At 36.5% G+C, this 19,009-nt stretch overlaps 1 protein-coding gene across 1 annotated transcript in view; it reads left to right on the top strand.

Annotated features, from left to right (window-relative positions):
* LOC116565501 (T-cell receptor-associated transmembrane adapter 1) overlaps positions 1 to 18,779 on the top strand; it is a 34,432-nt gene extending 15,653 nt beyond the window's left edge. The window contains exons 3-6 of the mRNA XM_032299162.1: positions 1,719 to 1,755; positions 9,798 to 9,859; positions 12,171 to 12,259; positions 14,889 to 18,779. Of these exons, the coding sequence (XP_032155053.1) occupies positions 1,719 to 1,755; positions 9,798 to 9,859; positions 12,171 to 12,259; positions 14,889 to 15,146 (446 nt within the window). The 3' untranslated portion in view covers positions 15,147 to 18,779. The remainder of the gene's footprint in view (positions 1 to 1,718; positions 1,756 to 9,797; positions 9,860 to 12,170; positions 12,260 to 14,888) is intronic.
* The last annotated feature ends 230 nt before the right edge of the window (positions 18,780 to 19,009 follow it).

The following is a 19,009-nucleotide window of genomic DNA, read 5'->3' as shown; positions in this document are numbered from 1 at the left end:
GGGGGAGGGGAGGGGAGAAGAGAAAAGAAAGAGGGAAGTTGAAAATAACTGCATCTTTTATATGCAGTTCATGGTAGAACATTTCCTCTGGCCTGAAGTATTCCACTGACATATTTCATATGGAATACATTCATCACTTTTGGTCTCATAGCAGCTTAGTGCATATGCAATGCAAAATCTTCCCTCATTTAGTCCTTCACAGAATTCTTCCAGACACATCGACATGTGACATGTCCATTTCATCCTCCAATATGATCATTTTCATAAATTGTTCCACTAATGTTTCTTTAACAGTTAATAAACTTTCTGGAGAATAACTCAACTTTGTTGCACATAAATTTAACTAAAATAATTTTCGTAGTTGTTTGGTGACTTACTCAATTATTTGAAAATGTTATTACTAGTTCCTTACTAACAGAGTATTTTTCATATATTCAAGTTGAAAGATCATCATTTGGTCATAATTTGTCTCTCAGATATTGTCAGAGTTAGATAATAGTGGTCTTTATTTTTACGTGAATAACTCTTTTGCAAGCTTTTGGGTTTTATTTAATGGCAGGTTGAAAAATAAGCCATTCAAATATAATAAACATTGTACTGTGTATATGCATCTAGTTCAACAGCAAAGAAAATTTATTGATGAATGAATACAGAATTTTCCATAATATTGATGTTAAGACTCTACCCTGAATATTCCTTAATTTTTCTCAATAATTCATTATGAATCCATTGCCTCCACTAAAAAAAATCTCAAAACTGTATTTTTAAAGTATCTTTTGGTTTCTTATATTTAACCTAGAAGTAAACATACTTTTATTTGGCTTTGAACTACCATATTCAAGGATTAAGAGTGAGTTGCTTACTGAGATTCATCACATAGTTGTTTTTTTTTTTTTAATGATTTTATTGTCCTTCAACATACCTCTGGTGAGTTTTTTCCTGGTAGACCAAACAAACTTTTTTTTTTTTAGAAGATGTCCTACTGTTTTGGATAATTTTAGAGCCTGTGTTGTAACTTTTTCCAGGTCTCTTCTTCCTAGGACCCTCATTTCTCCTTGCCACTGCTTTGTACCATGTGGATGAAATGGAGTCATGATCAGAGTAACTTCCTTAATATGATTTTTATGCCGTTACTCATGCCAAGAAATGTTAAAAGTAGATAGACAGACAGATGATAGATAGATAGACAGACAGACAGACAGGCAGATAGAAAAAAGTCTATTGATTTTTTTTTCATTTTTGGTAAGGAAGAAAAGCCTATTCAAAGCACATGAGCAAAGAAAGATAAAAACATGTGGTGTTTCATGGAACCCAAAGGCAGAAAGTACACGACGCACTGCAATGGACTGGCGCCACATGGGAGGCAGGAAGGAAGGTTCCAGCTCTCTCAGCTTAGTGTTTTCTGTGCATAAAACCACCATCCATCCAGGCTGTACATCGTCTCTAAGCTGTACTGGTTCCATCTTAAATGACCAGGAAAGTTGCCTGGTTTCTCTTCAAATCATATAAATCTTTCTTTCTTGGTAATTTGGTAAAAGGCAAATCTGATTGGCCTAAGAAGAAACCTTTAACCCTACTTCAATCAGAGGTGGCCTGATGGCCTTGGTCAAAGATATTTACTGACATTGAGGCTAAACTCCCCTCAGAACACCCTGTAGAATATTTAATGAAGGTATGTCAACATTCCTTTTAACGTGTCTATTTTGAATATCTTTCAGATAAAATGTACAGGTACTCCAATGACTGCATTCCCAGGTATGTTGAGATTGAGTCATGTATCATGATTCCCAACTAATAAGTGAAAGTAACAATGCTATATTGCTTATAGATATGGCTCATGGATGTTGTACTTAGGTTCAAGTAAAATAAAAAGTGAGTTTTAATTATTTCTATTCTCATCTAACGATTAGAAGCTATAATATTATCTGTCCTAGTTATTTGCACACTGTGAGTCAGTGAGAGAGCTGGTTGAAGGATAAAGTGAGACTCTAACCTGGAATCTGTAGAATTCTCATTCATTTCAAAAGCAGATATCTTAGATTATGATCCAGCTTAGATACAGAATTCAAAATCTATAGCAGAAAAAAATCTGGCAATCCAATACAATTTAAGATACGTATATACATCGATATATACAGGGATGCTTAGCACTCTGCTATTTGTAAAGATAATGTCAATCAGTAGGGAAATGTGATAAACAGATTCTCTGAAAGAATATGCAGTTATAGATATAACTTATTCTCTTTAATAGTTACTGAGCTAGTTGCAAATAATTTTGTATAGTAGTATACTTTTTTTTAAAAAAAAGCATTTATGGCATAAATTATAGTAATTAAATTTTACTTTTTTTGGATAGTATATTCTGATCCAGATGTGTCAATGTATTGGAGATTTCTGTTTTAGGAGTAAAAAAAAATTCTAAATAAAGAGAATTTCCTAGAGGGCTCTTCAAGATCTTTCTGAAATGGTAGACTGAAAGGTCTCTGAAAAACACAGAGCTTTTTTCTCACTGGGTAGAATAAGATTATAAGCCTTTTTGGTCTCATTTTTTTTTTTTTTTTGAGACACAGTTTTGCTCTTGTTACCCAGGCTGGAGTGCAATGGCAAGATCTCGGCTCACTGCAACCTCCGCCTCCTGGGTTCAAGCAATGCTCCTGCCTCAGCCTCCTGAGTAGCTGGGACTACAGGGATGCACCACCATGCCCAGCTAATTTTTTGTAGTTTTAGTAGAGACGGGGTTTCACCATGTTGACCAGGATGATCTCGATCTCTTGACCTTGTGATCCACCTACCTTGGCCTCCCAAAGTGCTGGGATTATAGGCATGAGCCACCACGTCTGGCCGCCTTTTTGGTCTCTTAAAGGTTTTTTAAAAAACCAAATTCTTTTTCCATATGAAAACTTCTTGAGCAAGTATAAGATCTAGGCTACAGGCACACCCTCACACACAAAACCTTTGTTTATATGACCACTCTTAACATTGGATTCTCTAACATTAGGTAATTTTCTTTTTTTTTTTTCCTGTTTTTTATTTTTTTATTTTTTATTTTTTATTTTTTCCCCATTTATTTATTTTATTGCATTTTAGGTTTTGGGGTACATGTGAAGAACATGCAAAATTGTTGCATAGGAACACACGTGGCAGTGTGATTTGCTGCCTTCCTCCCCATCACCTACATCTGGCATTTCTCCCCTTGCTATCTCTCCCCAGCTCCCCACCCCCCACCGTCCCTCCCGGTAATTTTCAAGTCATTAGTTTATATCAAGAGTGATTTGCTTATTGCTTTTTTTTTTTTTAAACACATAATGATGAAGAAAATCCTATATAACCACACAATAAAAGCTAATATCTTTGATGATCTGTTTAATACTTATAATTTGAAGGGCAATTAAGATGGAATGTAATAGAAAGTCTTGTGTAATAGAAAGTCTTGATCATTTAACTAAATTAGGTTGGTGGTTTGGGGATTAGGATGGGAGGAATGAGAGGAAAAATTGGCAAGATAGCTGCCTCGAAGCAGTCAGGCTCTTAGCTGTAGAGCAAATGTAAGAAAGAGGCTTTTATAACATTTATTCATTCAATAAATATTCACTTAACAAACAGGCACTGTGCTAGACAATTGCAAAATATGTTTGCTGAATACCAATCCCAAGGGAGGATGTAAGATAGCAAAGATCGTTACTATGCCAACTACCAAGAAGAGGCGTCCAAGCACTTCAGCCCGCTCTGCTTGGGCTGTATATTTACTACTTGCCTGAGTCTGATGAGAGAAATCACACAAAGAATGAGTTACATAAAGTGAGTTTATTACCTACAGATACGCAGCAAAGGACAACCAACGTCTAAGATTCATTAGGAAAGCTGCCCAATGTGGACAGAAACTCATCTTCCTGTTCCCCACCTGCCCTGCAGCTGAAGGACCCCAGAAAGCAGCCCACCTTTGGGTTTGTCCCTGAGGGGCAACATGATATGCTGGGCTAATGCACTGAAGGATGTCCTGTTTCTATGAGAGACTGGAATAAAGCCTACGCTGTTCCGGCCAGTTCTTCTTTATCCCTGAATGTTGCATTTCCAGCACATTCTACAGTTATTCTTAAAAATTACAAGTGAGAAAGAAAGTGCTCGTTTGGTGCAAAGTCACCCAGAGAACTGTCCTTCAACAACAAAGATACAAAGATGGAAAGGCAAAAATCTTTCCCTTAAGGATTTATAATCTATTGTCTATTGTAACAAATCTCTAGTTAGCCAAAATTTGAATATACAGTGCAGATTTTTTTTCTGTAAAAAAGGATTGATACTTTAATCTTTAATCTGCAAGTTTATGTATATAGTTTATATTTTGTCTATTTCTCTTGATTATGTGGTTTGGGAACCAAAAATCACTTTTGTAAAGGGGCATGGAAGCTTCACAAGCAAATAAGCAAACTAAAAACTATCTCAATCCATTAAACATTAAAACAGAGCAAGTGAAAATAAGGTCTAGGTTTCATAGGCAGGGCTTGCATTACTGATGCCTCTTCACTTCCAACATGGTTTGTGGCCTGACAGATAGGAAGTAAACTTCCATCACACTGAGTTCTCTGCTGCACTCTCTCCCCACTCCTATTCAATACTGGCTTATGCTGGAAGGGAAGGAAATTGCTTCTCTCCTCTTATTTCTGTGTTCCCAAATCCCTGCCCTTCCTGCAACAGTAGGTCAGAAACATGATCACTTTAAGGAGAACACAGCATCTAAATCTAACAGAACGTCAAATACACACTTTCTGGTATTTATCCTTGGGTCACTTTATTTTTCATTTAAAACAGAATTCTTGTCTTTTGGTTGTGTTAGGAGGATAATACTGTGAGACTATCATGGATTTGAGATCCAGGCAATTCTAGATTTTAAACAGACTTGCAATTAGTAGATTCGTAGTCTTGGGGAAATGAGCATTGGTGAACTTTGGTTTTATCATTTCAAGAGTAAGGCTTATAATATAAAATGTTATTTACAGAGCGAAATTGGTTAAAAAGCTACTGCTTTATTGAATAAAAACCAATGTCTCTGAAAATTCCTGCCCACTTGCAGTATGTTCACACCCTAATTCAAGAAAGCAGCTCGGGTTTACAATTACATTAACCTTATCATGACTCCTCAGTTTTCAGAGTCTCTCTCAAAAAGCTTAGGATACATTTCCAGCAGCTTTTCATGAACTGCTTCTGGGGGACACCGGAGGTGCTTTAATCATAAAACATTCATTCAGCTCAACCATTCTACTTTTGGGTCATTTCTTGAATTTCTGGAGCTCTGCAGGGTGAGGATCTTCCTCATTTCCCTTCTTTGCTAACTATGCACCTAAATGTAACTACGGCCCTGTGCAGATCTTTAGTCTCATCTGTCCTCTTGACCTGTTCTCAAGGTTGAGAATCCTTATGAAAACACAACTCTTGGGTCCCCTTCCCTGACATCTCAGACTTCCAAGTGGCTATGCAGGTGAGGCCTTCACTAGACCCAGTGCCACCTGTGTAAATGTAGAGACACTTTGTCTCTACATCTTCCAACCTCCTGTTTGTTTTAATGTACAAATAATCATAACCCAAGCCCCAGCCCTGTATAACTGCAAGAAATCTCATCCATTTCCTAAGTAATTCTCAGAATCTTGGGGTTCTCCAAGCCTTATTCTTGGCGGCCCCCTTGTCACCTCTAGCTCTGTCACTCCTCTTGGAGTCCCTGTCATTTTAGAAATCTTCATGCTGGCAGTTCTTTCTGGTATTCGTTCTGCCAAACTTTGAGAAAAGACCCTTCTTTTGAAGTGATCTACAGCACAGGCAATGTGTGCTCATTGTGCTTAATAGACCTTTACAAAGAAATGAGCATATGAGAGAGGCACCTGAACACTGATCAACAGAATGAGAAAATTAATGTTAGATATCATGGCTCTGGGCATCCATTAACCATCACTTCACAGAAGACATTGCTGGATTCACTTCTCAGCCTCAGTCACACGAAATATTGCTAAGATTTAAACTCTTCCTCCAAATCAGGGTTCTCTATCTGGTGCCCTCCTATGTCAAGTTCAAGACATCTACCCCCATATCACAGCCGTGCTAGAGAAAGGGAAAATGTAATAAGCATATATGCATCACTCTAGCAACTTTTCCTTTTTTCTTCTACATTGTTACTTTTTCTATCCCTTTATATAATTCCCACCAATATATAAACAGACTCTACTGTTTATACCTTTAAAAAACCAACCACATCCTTGAAGCTTGATTGCCTTACAGCCACCTCTCCATTGCTCTTTTCTCTTTTACAATAAAACTTGAAAGGTCCATCTATATTCTGTCCATATTTGCCGGCTTTTCTTCCTCTTTTCCTCTTATTTCTTGAACCTACTCTATTCCATATATCCTCACTAATGCACTGACTCTGCTCTCGTCAAGGTTACCATGATCAAACCTCCGTTTCATCTTGCTGGGTCCCACTGCCGCATTTGACACCCTGACACTGTCTACTTCAAACGTTTGATCCTCTGGGCTCTGAGCCACCTCCCTCTTTGCTTTTCCTCTTCTCTTACCAGCAGCCACTTCTCCTTTGCTGGTTTCTGAATCTTAAACATCAGAGCGCCCAGGGACCCATTCCATAAATAATGGCGTATTTTTCAGGGCTTTAAACATTTACATGCCCACAGAGCCCAAACTTACATCTTTGCCTATTCAGAGTAACAACTATGAAGCAAATCGGGTTAGCGATTATGAAAACCAATTTCTGATAGATCCCAAAACTTGCCCTTTCTCATATCTGGCAATTTCTCAGATCCTTAAAATAGATTTATTTAATTTTGTAAAAATGTCTTTCGATTTTATTTGGATGTTGGAATCCTGCATTTGTATCCTAGAACTTGAGAGCTGAACAGAACAATAGAAATCAACTAGTTTCATATTCTCATTCTTTAAGTAAGACAATCTAAACTTAGAGAATTTAAGTCCAAGGTGATCAAATAGAAGTAATTTTTTAAAATTTAAATTTAGTCATTTAAATGGACTTGGATCACAAACTACTTGAGGAACTTTTAAAATAAAAGATCTAATCAAATCATAAATGTAAATAAAAATGTAAAAAATAGGAACTAGAAAAAATATAAATGAAAGCACAAAATCTGGACCATAGTAATAAATTAACACATTTTTCTTAACTTTGGAGTGTCGGTAAATGTACTTATTGGTTAGAGAATCATTTCAGGTATGTTCAGAACAATGGAGAGTCTGATATGGCTCAAAACTCAGAAGTGCACTCACCTCTCAGATGTGAGTTCAATTATTAATTTATTTTTAAATGTAATTAATCATCCACATAAAACACTGCCAAACATTTGCTCCTGAGGTTTATTACATATTTACAATAGGCTGGAGACATTTGGTATTGCCAAGAATATATTTTTAAATTTGTTTGTTAGGCGATTGGTCCCGAATAATAGTTTATTTGAGATGATTAATCATTTGAGATGGGTCTGTAGACATGAGCACTGCATTATAAATCACATGTTATTTTCATTCATAGGGAATGAAACTATTCATTTTTTAGAAGTGATTTATCATTTGCAAGTTGTATCTGCCATCTATGTGGGCTAGGAAAATGGATGGATTGTCTTATTAAAAATGCTTCACCTTTTGCTATTATATTCTTGGCATGGAGAAAAATCGTGAGCAGGGACTACTTGGTATCCCAACATTAAGCTATATTGAATTACCATATGGAAAGAAAGGTTACAGATGGGTTCCTTTGTTATCAGATAAGTGAAGTGTATGCCCATTTTTTTTTTTAAGAATACCCACTTAGTATTTACATATAGCGTGTCTTTTTTCAGTAGCATGGGGAGTAATTCATGTGTTATGCCTTGAGTTAAGAGTCCTTTTTCTTTTTCTTTTGATGCAATTCCCTCCAGCTCTCAGTGACGTGTAATCTCAAAGTTAAAGCAGTTGGTACTGTTTTATGAAATGCCACTCTTACCACCTGATAAGTTTCCCAGTTCCCAGACTATCATTGTGAAATCTGGTCACTAGGGCCATCATGATTGGTAGGATGACATTGGTAGAATGACGGTCTGGTGGCAATGGTAGGATGTACACTGTAATCCTAACAGCATTACTCACATGAGGCTGGAAGGAACTTCAATCAGCTAGCAAGAGCAAAGAGCTGTGTATTCTTGTCAGTTCTCTTGACTTTGGGGTGGAACAGACATAGAACTGTGGTCGCTGTACAGTCTCCAGACTGTTTCCCTACAGCCTTTGAATTATATCACCCTCTGAATAGCTTCTTCATGATGTGGACTGAGCACAGGGCTTTATGACCAAACTTGCTGTATAATCCTAGCATTGCTGATTCTTCAAGGATCTAAAACCAGAAATACCATTTGACCCAGCAATCCCATTACTGGGTATATAACCAAAGAATTATAAATCATTCTACTATGAAGATACATGCACACATATGTTCATTGCAGCACTGTTCACCATAGCAAAGACTTGGAACCAACCCAAATGCCCATCAATGATAGACTGGATAAGGAAAATGTGGCACATATACACCATGAAATACCACGCAGCCATAAAAAAGATGAGTTCATGTCCTTTGTAGAGACATGGATGATGCTGGAAACCATCATTATCAGCAAACAGGAACAGAAAACCAAACACTGCATGTTTTCACTCATAAATGAGAGTCGAACAATGAGAACACATGGACACAGGAAGGGGAACATCACATAGGAGGGCCTGTTGGGGGGTGAAATTCCTAATGTAGATGATGGGTTGATGGGTACAGCAAACCACCATGGTATGTGTATACCTGTGTAACAAACCTTCATGTTCTGCACATGTATCTCAGAATTTAAAGTACAATAATAATAAAAAAAGAAAACCTAGCATTGCCAGTTACTGACTGTATCTCTGACAATGTCATTAACTTCTATGAGTTGCAAATACATTATATTCACAAGACAGATAAAAATGGGCATCTCATATTATTGTCTTGAGGGCTCAATGAGCACTCGCATAGAGAAAAGTTTTCATAATTGGTAAGTTATTGCTGATATTTGAGATAAGCCTAGGGAAAATAAATTAATCTAGCCGAATCTCAGGATTTTCCTGTGTAAAGCAGGGAACAAAACTACTACTTTTGGAGATTTTCTTCGTGGGTTTTTGATGTAACGTCTGTAAAACACATAACCCAGCATCTGGACATATTAGGTGATCAATCATTTTATCAGATCTGCTAACTTCAGTCTGTAATGCTTAGAAAACATGGTTTTAAGAGACTGTTTGGACTGATATTCTTGGTGGGTAAAGAGCCAGTACGTTGTACAATGAAAAGCATTGATTACCTGGGTACTAATTCCAGCTGTGCTTTTTACTAGTCTAGTAAATTGAGCAAGTTATATAACCTCTCTGTGCCTCAGATTCCTTATCTATATAAAGGGGATGATATAGTACCTATGTTGGAATTGAGAGAATTAAATGAACAAACATGAAATATATTCGAGGTAGCACCTAATACACTGTACTACTGAATAAGTATTTGCTGTCATTATTCCCTGTAAGGTCCAAAAACCAACTTTTAAAATTTACACAAACACATGTACACATACATACATGCATGCATGTTCTCACTTGCATGAGAACACTTCTACCATGGTTGGTTAAGGCTAACCAAGAACAGGCAATAATAGTTCACTCAATATTGAATTTAGCTGAGAAATTAGTTATGAATTATGTGAAAAGTGGAATCTAATCAGGTAAATTACTTTTCCTTGTTACAGGGATGATGAGTATTATATTGAAGACACACCAATTTATGGTAACTTAGATGATATGATTTCAGGTAAGTTTTCCATAAATTACATTTATAAAAAAATCAAGTAATCCCACTTGGTTTAAAAAAATCACTTAAGTGGCATTTTAAAAAATCACAATCAGCCGGGCGCAGTGGCTCACGCCTGTAATCCCAGCACTTTGAATGGCCGAGGCGGGTGGATCACAAGGTCAAGAGATCGAGACCATCCTGGTCAACATGGTGAAACCCCGTCTCTACTAAAAACTACGAAAAATTAGCTGGGCATGGTGGCACATGTCTATAGTCCCAGCTACTCAGGAGGCTGAGGCAGGAGAATTGCCTGAACCCAGGAGGCGGAGGTTGCAGTGAGCCGAGATCGCGCCATTGCACTCCAGCCTGGGTAACAAGAGCGAAACTCCGTCTCAAAAAAAAAAATCACAATCACACTTAGATATCCAGTGGTAGCCATCAATTCAGGTACGTTCATTATGTTAATTAGTCTCTATTTCCAAAGCTGCATATTGTAAGTTGTATTACAACAGCCTCTCTGAATCAACATCCTGTTTTTCTATATTCTCTTCATTTCACTTTAGTAGTGATGAGAATACAGGAAGACTATTACCATGAATTTTGACACACATCAAATGCTATGAAATAAAGCTATTTTTAGACCAGAAAGTGGTCCACAGAAGCAGTGCTTTGTGCTTGGTAAACAAAAGCAAATGTGTAGTGAATAACAGAACAATGAACAGTTTATTTGGTTTCCCATGTTTTAAATAGAGAAAGTAGGGCTGGAATGATGGTAGGCGGCAGAAAGAGGAACTAAATTGATGCTGAGTGGTTTATATATTTATTTTGTTCTTAAGTGCTCTTCAATTCCCAGAATCCCTTATCACTGGTATCATCCCAGACACCTAAAAATAAAACACCCCTAAATTTCTCAAAACAGATCACCTTGGTCTGATCATAGAGTTCTGATGATAGAAACTGCCACCCTTTGCCTGCAAGTACTCATTCAATACATCAGAGAGAACTAGGGTTAATTACTGTTGAACTCCAAGTTTTGAACACAGAGACATCCAGTAATATCCTAAATGGATCTAAATATCTATATATTACAACAGTATAGAAATGTGAGAATCCCATAAAGCTAGAAATGTGAGAATTTTCTTTTATATGATTTAATAATTTATTTTTATCTTTTCTTTCATTGTAGAGTGTCCTCTAGCACTCTAAAGAATCAAAAATTATTTTTTGGAAACATATCCCCATTTCACTTCGCAAAATCATGTTGGCCATCTGTAATATTCAGCTACTCAAATTCTTGTGTATTCTGGTGGCTCCAAACCCATCATACCCGTAACTTCCATACTTAAGTAAGCCCAGGTACCACTTGCACAGATTCTGATTTAGCAGGTCCAGGCTAAGGCTTCGGAATCTGCTACTTTACATCCCAGGTGATTTTGATGCAGATTTTCCATGGAACATGATTTGAGAAACACCACTCTACATACCCTTTTCCTGTTGCTTTTCAGAAAGGGCTCAATGATTATTAAGTTGCTTTGGTTATAGTAAATATATCTTTTTCTCTCTGAGGGTCAAAGTGGTACAGTCCACACTTCTGTCAAGTTACTGGCCATCCTATGAGTCACTATTTCTCTTTCTTCCTTTTAAATGGACCTATCTGGTGGAAGCAGGTGTGAATGATTCAAAAGATATGGCCCTGCAGGATTAAATGAGCGCAGATCTGCTGGCTGTAGGACACTAAACAAAACCCCCAAATACTAAAGGACCAGCATGGTGCAGCCCCAGACCCTTATGCAGTCTGGCTGAGACATCCCATCACTGATTGATGGAACAAGTCATAATCTAAAGCCTCTTTTTCAAAATTAGGATGCTGGACTTAAAATGCCTCTGAGTAAAACTCCTCACTTAAGGAATAAATTTCAAAATTGTCATCACTGATGTACGTGCAGTGTGCTTTGTGCCACCGTGCACCATTTGCCGTCCATCTAAATGGAGAATACAGGCAATCCTTTAACCTGTGGGATCTCTGTAACATCTACATGATAGTTTAAGACTGTCGTGTCCTGCAATGGTGTAAGAAAACTCATGACTGACTTCTTATGCCAAGGACTTATCTTTATCTTACTAATCCTGTAGCTCGAAAGACTTCACTGCCTGATCTGCAGGTCACAGTTTGGGCTTCCTTACCTCTTTCTATCTCCACCAAAGAGGCCAGTTAAGTGATTCTTGGGCAGTTTATATTTACAGCCAAATGTTGTTTGGATCATATGTTTTTATTCATACTAGATTTTTAAATTTTCTACTGTGAATTATAATCTTTTTAACTCCCAAGAACCAATGGATGAAAACTGCTATGAACAAATGAAAGCCCGACCAGAGAAATCTGTAAATGAGATGCAAGAGGCTACCCCATCTGCACAGGTGAGTTTTGTTTCCTGTTTCCACATTTGCATATTTCAAGAGCCTAATAGCAATACATTATGATACACATCTGAAATAACCTGTTCGAAATTTTGCCATCAATCAGGTGTCAAGTTCTAGGACCTGAGCTCTAATTCAGAGGCATATAAACAGAACTCAAACCATATTCAAAGAGTCAGTATTGTACACAATCACAAAGGCTATAGGTTTTAAGGGAATAATGAAATTATTCCTAAGTAATCTATTCAGTTTTTTCTCTGATTGAAAATTTTGTGTGTGTGTCACAGAGATAAATATAGAAGTTGACACATGGATAATGCTCACAAGACCTAAATGTCAGGAATTCAAAAGACAGAGCTGGGGTAGGGAGAGGGAGACCTTAGAGAGTTAATCAGAAAACCTAATAATAAAGTGAGCTCACAAATCCTAGAAAATTTGAGAAATACAAGTGTGAGCTTGCTCCTCTTCTTTCTGTCCAAATCTCTAATCTTTTCTTCCTATATCAGAAGCATCCTTTCTTCTTTCCAAAGCCAATGCTCTTATTCATGATCTTGACTGTTTCTCCTAATTCTTTTAGGATCTTGTACTTTCAAGTATTTCATTTTTCTCATTTCCATTTTTTTAATGACTCAATACTATTTGCCTAACAATATGCAAAAATCCCTCCAGTATTAAAAAAAAAAAAAAAAAAAAACTTACATCAACCTGTTTTTCTTTCTAATTTCTAAACTGATTCTTAGCTTCTTCCTCTATTGCTTGGATTTCTTTTGATACACACACATTCCTTTACCCTGACTATGTGTTTTCCACTCATGCACTTAACTAACACCGCACTGTGGAAGTCTCCATTGACTATGAAACATACGTACAACTTGTGGTCCCTTCTTAGGACTCACACTGTTTAACTCTGCAGCACTCAATAAAGTTGACCAACTGTTGACCACACATACGTTATTTGGAATGCTTTCAGATGTAAATGAAGAAAACACATTGAGATTAAATTAGAAATAACTTGACGACAGTATATGGCAGTGGGAAGAGACTAGAACACAGATCCAGTTAGGCAGCTATTATAATTTTTCCAGAAATGAGGCTATTAAGAATAAAAAAGCTAGACAAAAAGCGAAAAACAAAACAAACAAAAAACCCAACATGGTCAGGCATGGTGGCTCACGCCTATAATCCCATCTCTTTGGGAGGCTGAGGCAGGTGGATCATCTGATGTCAGGCCTGGCCAACTTGTTGAAACCCTGTCTCTACTGAAAATTAGCTGGGCATGGTGGTGGAGGCCTGTAATCCCAGCTACTCGGGAGGCTGAGACAGGAGAATGGCTTGAACCCGGGAGGTGGAGGTTGCAATGAGCGAAGATCGTATCACTGCACTCCAGCCTGGACAACAAGAGGGAAACTCTGTCTCAGCACGCACACGCGCGCACACACACACACACACACACACACACACAGACACACACACACACGGTATAAATAGAACCATCTTTTCTATTCAGCAGAGCATATAAAACATTTCACTCTTAGCATGAAAACAAATGCCAATGGTGAGATGCTTACTTATTCATTAGAAATGAAATGTTAATCCAAATGTTGTTTCTTCACCCTTGTCCCTGAAAATCAATACAATTTCGGCCTAGTCTCAAAGAGTAATGCTTAATACATCCATCTTTGGTTTTTTCAATGGCTGTTTTAAGTTTTATTCTATACCTTTTAATAATTACAATGCTACCTTACTTTTGGACAGCAGTTAAAGCTTCCAAATACATTATCTCTATTTACTAACCATACCAACACTATGATGATGATTCACATTTTCTAGGCAAGAAAATTGAGGCTCAGAATAGTTTTTAAAAACCTGCCAAGGCCCCATGCTCACTGTATGGCAGAGCTGGGATTCAGTCATAGTCTTTCCAATGCCAAATTCAAGGTCTTGCATTTAGCATGTTGTTTCCCCTAGATAACCTAGTTTCCTGTGTTTCTCATTTTAGTATTGACCCAGCTCTAGTCCAGAGCAGCCCACTGGGCCATCTTGGATGTGAATGGACATCTCCAAGGCCAACCTAAAATGAGCTCAAAAGGGATCTGGGGAAGACAGATAAGAAAATAATAGGAAAGATAAATTTAGTTATTTACCAGATATCTATCATTTAAGTGAATATTGTTATCTTTATAATTCCAAATCTTAAAAATGTAGAAAAACTGGGGGCTGTTGTGGTACAATTAAATGACCAATTATTAGGTACGTGTAAAGTAGACCTTATTTGTTCCTATTTTAATAAACTAGAGTATTGTTACTTGGTAGGAGAAACATAGGGCCAGAACTACCTTAAGTGGAAGGTAGGACAGGTAAGAATCAACCTGAAGTGTTCATGTACAGTTAGAGTACAAGAAAGAAAGAAAAATCTAGGAAAAAGTTTCATCTAAGCACTTTTTCAACTCAACAATGTTGGTTGACTATCATTTTCTGTTTTGTTTTTGTTTTTTGTACTGAGATTTGACAAAACAAGGTAGATGAGGCCCAGAAAACAAGTTACTTGGTTTTCACAGGCCATAGAAATTTCTAGAAGTCTAGTTAAAGAACAAAGTAACAATGAGAAATTTACATCCCTTTCTTTTAGGCAACTAACGAAACACAGATGTGCTACGCCTCACTTGATCACAGCATTAAGGGGAAGCGCAGGAAGCCCAGGAAACAGAATACCCATTTGTCTGACAAGGATGGAGATGAGCAATCACATCCAACGGATGTCAGCATTTCTAAGACCACCTTAGTAGACAATTTCTCCCCAGAAAGCCAGGCAGTAGAGGAGAACATTCATGATGATCCCATTAGACTGTTTGGATTGATCCGTGCTAAAAGAGAACCTATAAACTAGCTGGACCACGATCTAGCTCAATGATTTGCCTCCTGCTGAAGATGGTTGCTAAGAAAACAAGATCCACAGAGGACACAGAAGGACTTGGCAGCGGGATGATGGCCTGATTATCTGTTGATGAGATGGTGGCTTACCCCTTATTCAGAGCTTACACTTATACATGCCAAATGTAATGCCATGAAAACCAGTATTTCAAATAACTTAAAAAATGCTTCACTACTAAAATGTAAAAACTTAATGTGCTCATCTCAGCAACACATATGCTAAAAATTAATAAAATCCAGTTTGAAAATTGAGCCTGATAACAAAATTACAAATTCACAATACCTAATATTTAGGGAAATAAAAAAAAATTTAAGCATGAATATATTGTGGAACACATTAGGAGAAAAAGCCAATGAGTTTTTTTTTTTTTAATCGCCTTTCTCACCAATGGGAAACACCCCATAATTGAAAGAAATTTCTGATTGAAAGGTATAAGAAATATTAAAATGCATTAATTACTAAGAGAAGTAATATAATCTTGTTACAAGGTATTTTTCCCAAAGATAGCTTTACTATTTCAAAAATTGTCAAATTAATGCATGCTCCTGCAACAAAGAAATATCAAAAAGAGTTGAGAAATTCTACTAGTCAGAGACAATCACTTTGAGAAACTTACTATATATCCTTCTAAATATTTTTGAGATGCTTATGTGTATACATCAGTTTTTTTTTTTAAACCAAAAATCTGGTTTATTTTGTACACATTACTTAAACTTTCCTCACTTAACAATATATTGTGGATTTATTTTCACTGTTATATTTAACTATATATAAATATACATCACAATTTTAATGTCTGCATAGCACCTCACTGATAAACAAATCAGAGTTTATTTAAATAATTCTAATGACTTTTAAAAACAATTTATTGATACAAAAAGCAAGGTTGAGATGACAATGTTTCTTTCAGTAATTAAAAAAACTATTGCTTCACTATCTTCTCACTTTGTTTCCGATGAAACATCTACTGTAATGCTTGTCTTTCTCCTTATGTGTGATATACATTATTTTTCTGATTAAGATTTTTCTTATTACTGGTTCTAATTTGATTATAATGTGCCAAGGTATGGTTATTTTTCAAGTGTCTTGTGTTTGGAATTTGTTGAGCTTCTTAGATCTACGTATTTATAGTTTTTATCAAATTTGGGGGAAAGTGACCAATATTTTTTTCTGTGATCCTTCTTATTTTCAAGTTTTTCCATTACTTGCATGGTCCCACATTTTACTTATCTATTTCACTCTTTTTTGTATTTCATTTTAGATAGTTTTTCTTGCTATGTCTTCAATTCTGTGAATCTTTTCTTCTAAATCATCTAATCTGCCATAATCCTAGACAGGACTTTTTAATCTCAGATAACTTAGTTTTTATTTCTATAAATTTAGTGTGGGTCTTTTGTCCCCCATCTTTCATGTCTCTAACATACTTAATCTCTCCTCTAACTTCTTCAATGGATGAATACAATGCTAACAATTGTTTTAATGCTTTTTAAAATATACTAATTCTATCATCTGTCACTCTGAGTTTCAACTGATTTATTTTTCTCATTGTGGGTTATATTTTTCTGTCTCTTTAAATGCCTTATGATTTTTGATTGGGCAGAAAACATCGTAAATTTTCCTTTGATTGGACATGCATATCTTGGTATTCCCATAAATGGTTTTGAGCTATGTTTTTAGCTAGTTACATAGCTAACTGAAAACCATCAAGTTACTTGAACACAATTTGATCATTTAGAATCTTGCTTTTAAATTTTGTTAGTTTATAAGCTGCTCTGGCTTAGTTTAAGTTAAATTTAGTTTATTACTGAGGAAAGTCCCTCGTTGGTACCACTGTTCATGAATTATGAGGTTTTGCACTTCAGCTGTTGAAAACACACTATTCCCTGTCATGTCTGAGTCATCAGCACTGTTTTCTTTATTCTTTTCAGGTGGATTTTCCCCCAAGTTTGGGTAGTTTTCAGACTTGCATGCACTAACCAGTATTTAACTGAACACTTGAGGGCAATTCTTCAAGTACCTCCAGAGTTTTCTCTACATGCAGCTCTCTTCTCTCCAGTACTCTGCCTGTTTGGCTTCTCTTGACCTGGAGCTCCATCTCCAATTCAAGAGATCGGTGGACTTTTACCTAGGTTTCCTCTACCTGCTCCAAGGCCTGAAACTTTCCTCCAGGCAGTAAGATAGGGTGATACGAGGGTTTACCTCATTTGTTTCCCATCTTTCAGCGACCCTTGTCCTGCATTGCCTGAAACAGTATGTCAGGTGCCATTGTTTCATCTACTTTGTCAGGATTTTTGGTTGTTTCAGCCAGCAGAATATGTTCAGGCAGGAGGGTAAATCTAAGATGTTATTCTATCTTGGCCAGAAGCAGAAATCCAAGGCATTCTTACCCCTTTACTGTAATTCTATAGTATATTTTTAGTGTAATTTAGTATAATTCCATAACCTAACCAGTACTATTTGAGATGTTCATAAGCTATGAATTACTGATCATGTAATTATTAGGGACTACATATACATCCCCTGGGACAGTTCTCAGGACTTATGTTCCAGAAGGAGTACAGGATGAATATCCCTCAGTAAAAGTACTTGAACCAGAAGTGTTTCTGATTTTTAAATTTTTGAATATTCATATGTAATGAGGTATCTGAGGGATGGGACTTAAGTCTAAACAGAAAATTAATTTATGTTTATATATGCAGAGCTTGAGGGTCATTTTATGTACTATTTGTAAATAATTTTTGTATTCATCGCATAATGTCAGATGTGGAATTTTCCACTTCTGAAGTCATGGCGGTCAAAAAGTTTTCCGTTTTGGAACATTTTGAAATTTGGATTTTCAGTTTATGGATCCTCAGCCTGTATCATTATAAGCCTTAACATTTCAACTGAAAAAAAAAAATGTGTACAGAGGAAAAGGAAAACAGAATTTATTACTAGAAAACAGATGAATTCCAAGTCCTGAAATTTTCACTGACAATGTTTTAAAGTTTCAAAAAGTTGAACTCAAAATCTGAAGAATAGAAGGGATAACTAATTTCCTTTTGGTATTAAATGGCTTATTTCTGGCAAAGTAAAGTGTGGGTGATTAGTTTAGACATATGCTTTAAATCTTTCTCTGAGGTTTTGTCATTTGATTAACAGGACAATTTATATTAACACAGAAAAACAGCACATTGACAGAAAGGAACAGGATAGAATGTAAATTCAACAGAGGTACACTTCTAGATGCTGTCTGCCATTCCTTTAACCTCTTCTGAGGGACTCTTCACTCACTCACAGCTTCTACTGCCCAGGAAGTCATGGCTGACTGAATCAAGGGTGGGACCTGAATCAAGACAGTAGATTCTCTTTTTGAGTTTCAATAAAACTTTATTTACAAAAACAATCAGTCCAGATGTAGCCTAAGGCCATAGTTGGCTGATGCCTGGCAAGATCACTTGTTTCACTAGTGGCTTGCAAAATGATATTCTAGTCCTGTTATTCCTACTTCATTTATTAGTTGGAATATATTTTAAGAAGAAGACAATAGATTCATCTGTGAACCAATCTAGATACAAGAGACTGGATAGTGATCAGAACCAAAAAAAATGCCATAGATAGAAGTGGAGCTTTGAAAAGCAGGATACAAATACAAGGGAGAAGAAACTAAGAGTAAGATGGCAGAGACTGGAGTTCAAAGTTCCATAACTAATCAGACTAATCACATAATCATGACAATGACAAGTTATATGTATTGAGAACTTACCAAATGTAAGACACTGTAACAAGTGCTTACCTGCATACTTAATTTAATCACACAACACCCTAAAAGATAGATG

This window comes from Sapajus apella, unplaced genomic scaffold (assembly GCF_009761245.1).
Source record: "Sapajus apella isolate SASKATOON/1434 unplaced genomic scaffold, GSC_monkey_1.0 scaffold40, whole genome shotgun sequence".
Lineage (NCBI taxonomy): Eukaryota > Metazoa > Chordata > Mammalia > Primates > Cebidae > Sapajus > Sapajus apella.
Note: the sequence above shows the minus strand (reverse complement) of the source record. Positions and strands in the feature narration are given on the sequence as shown.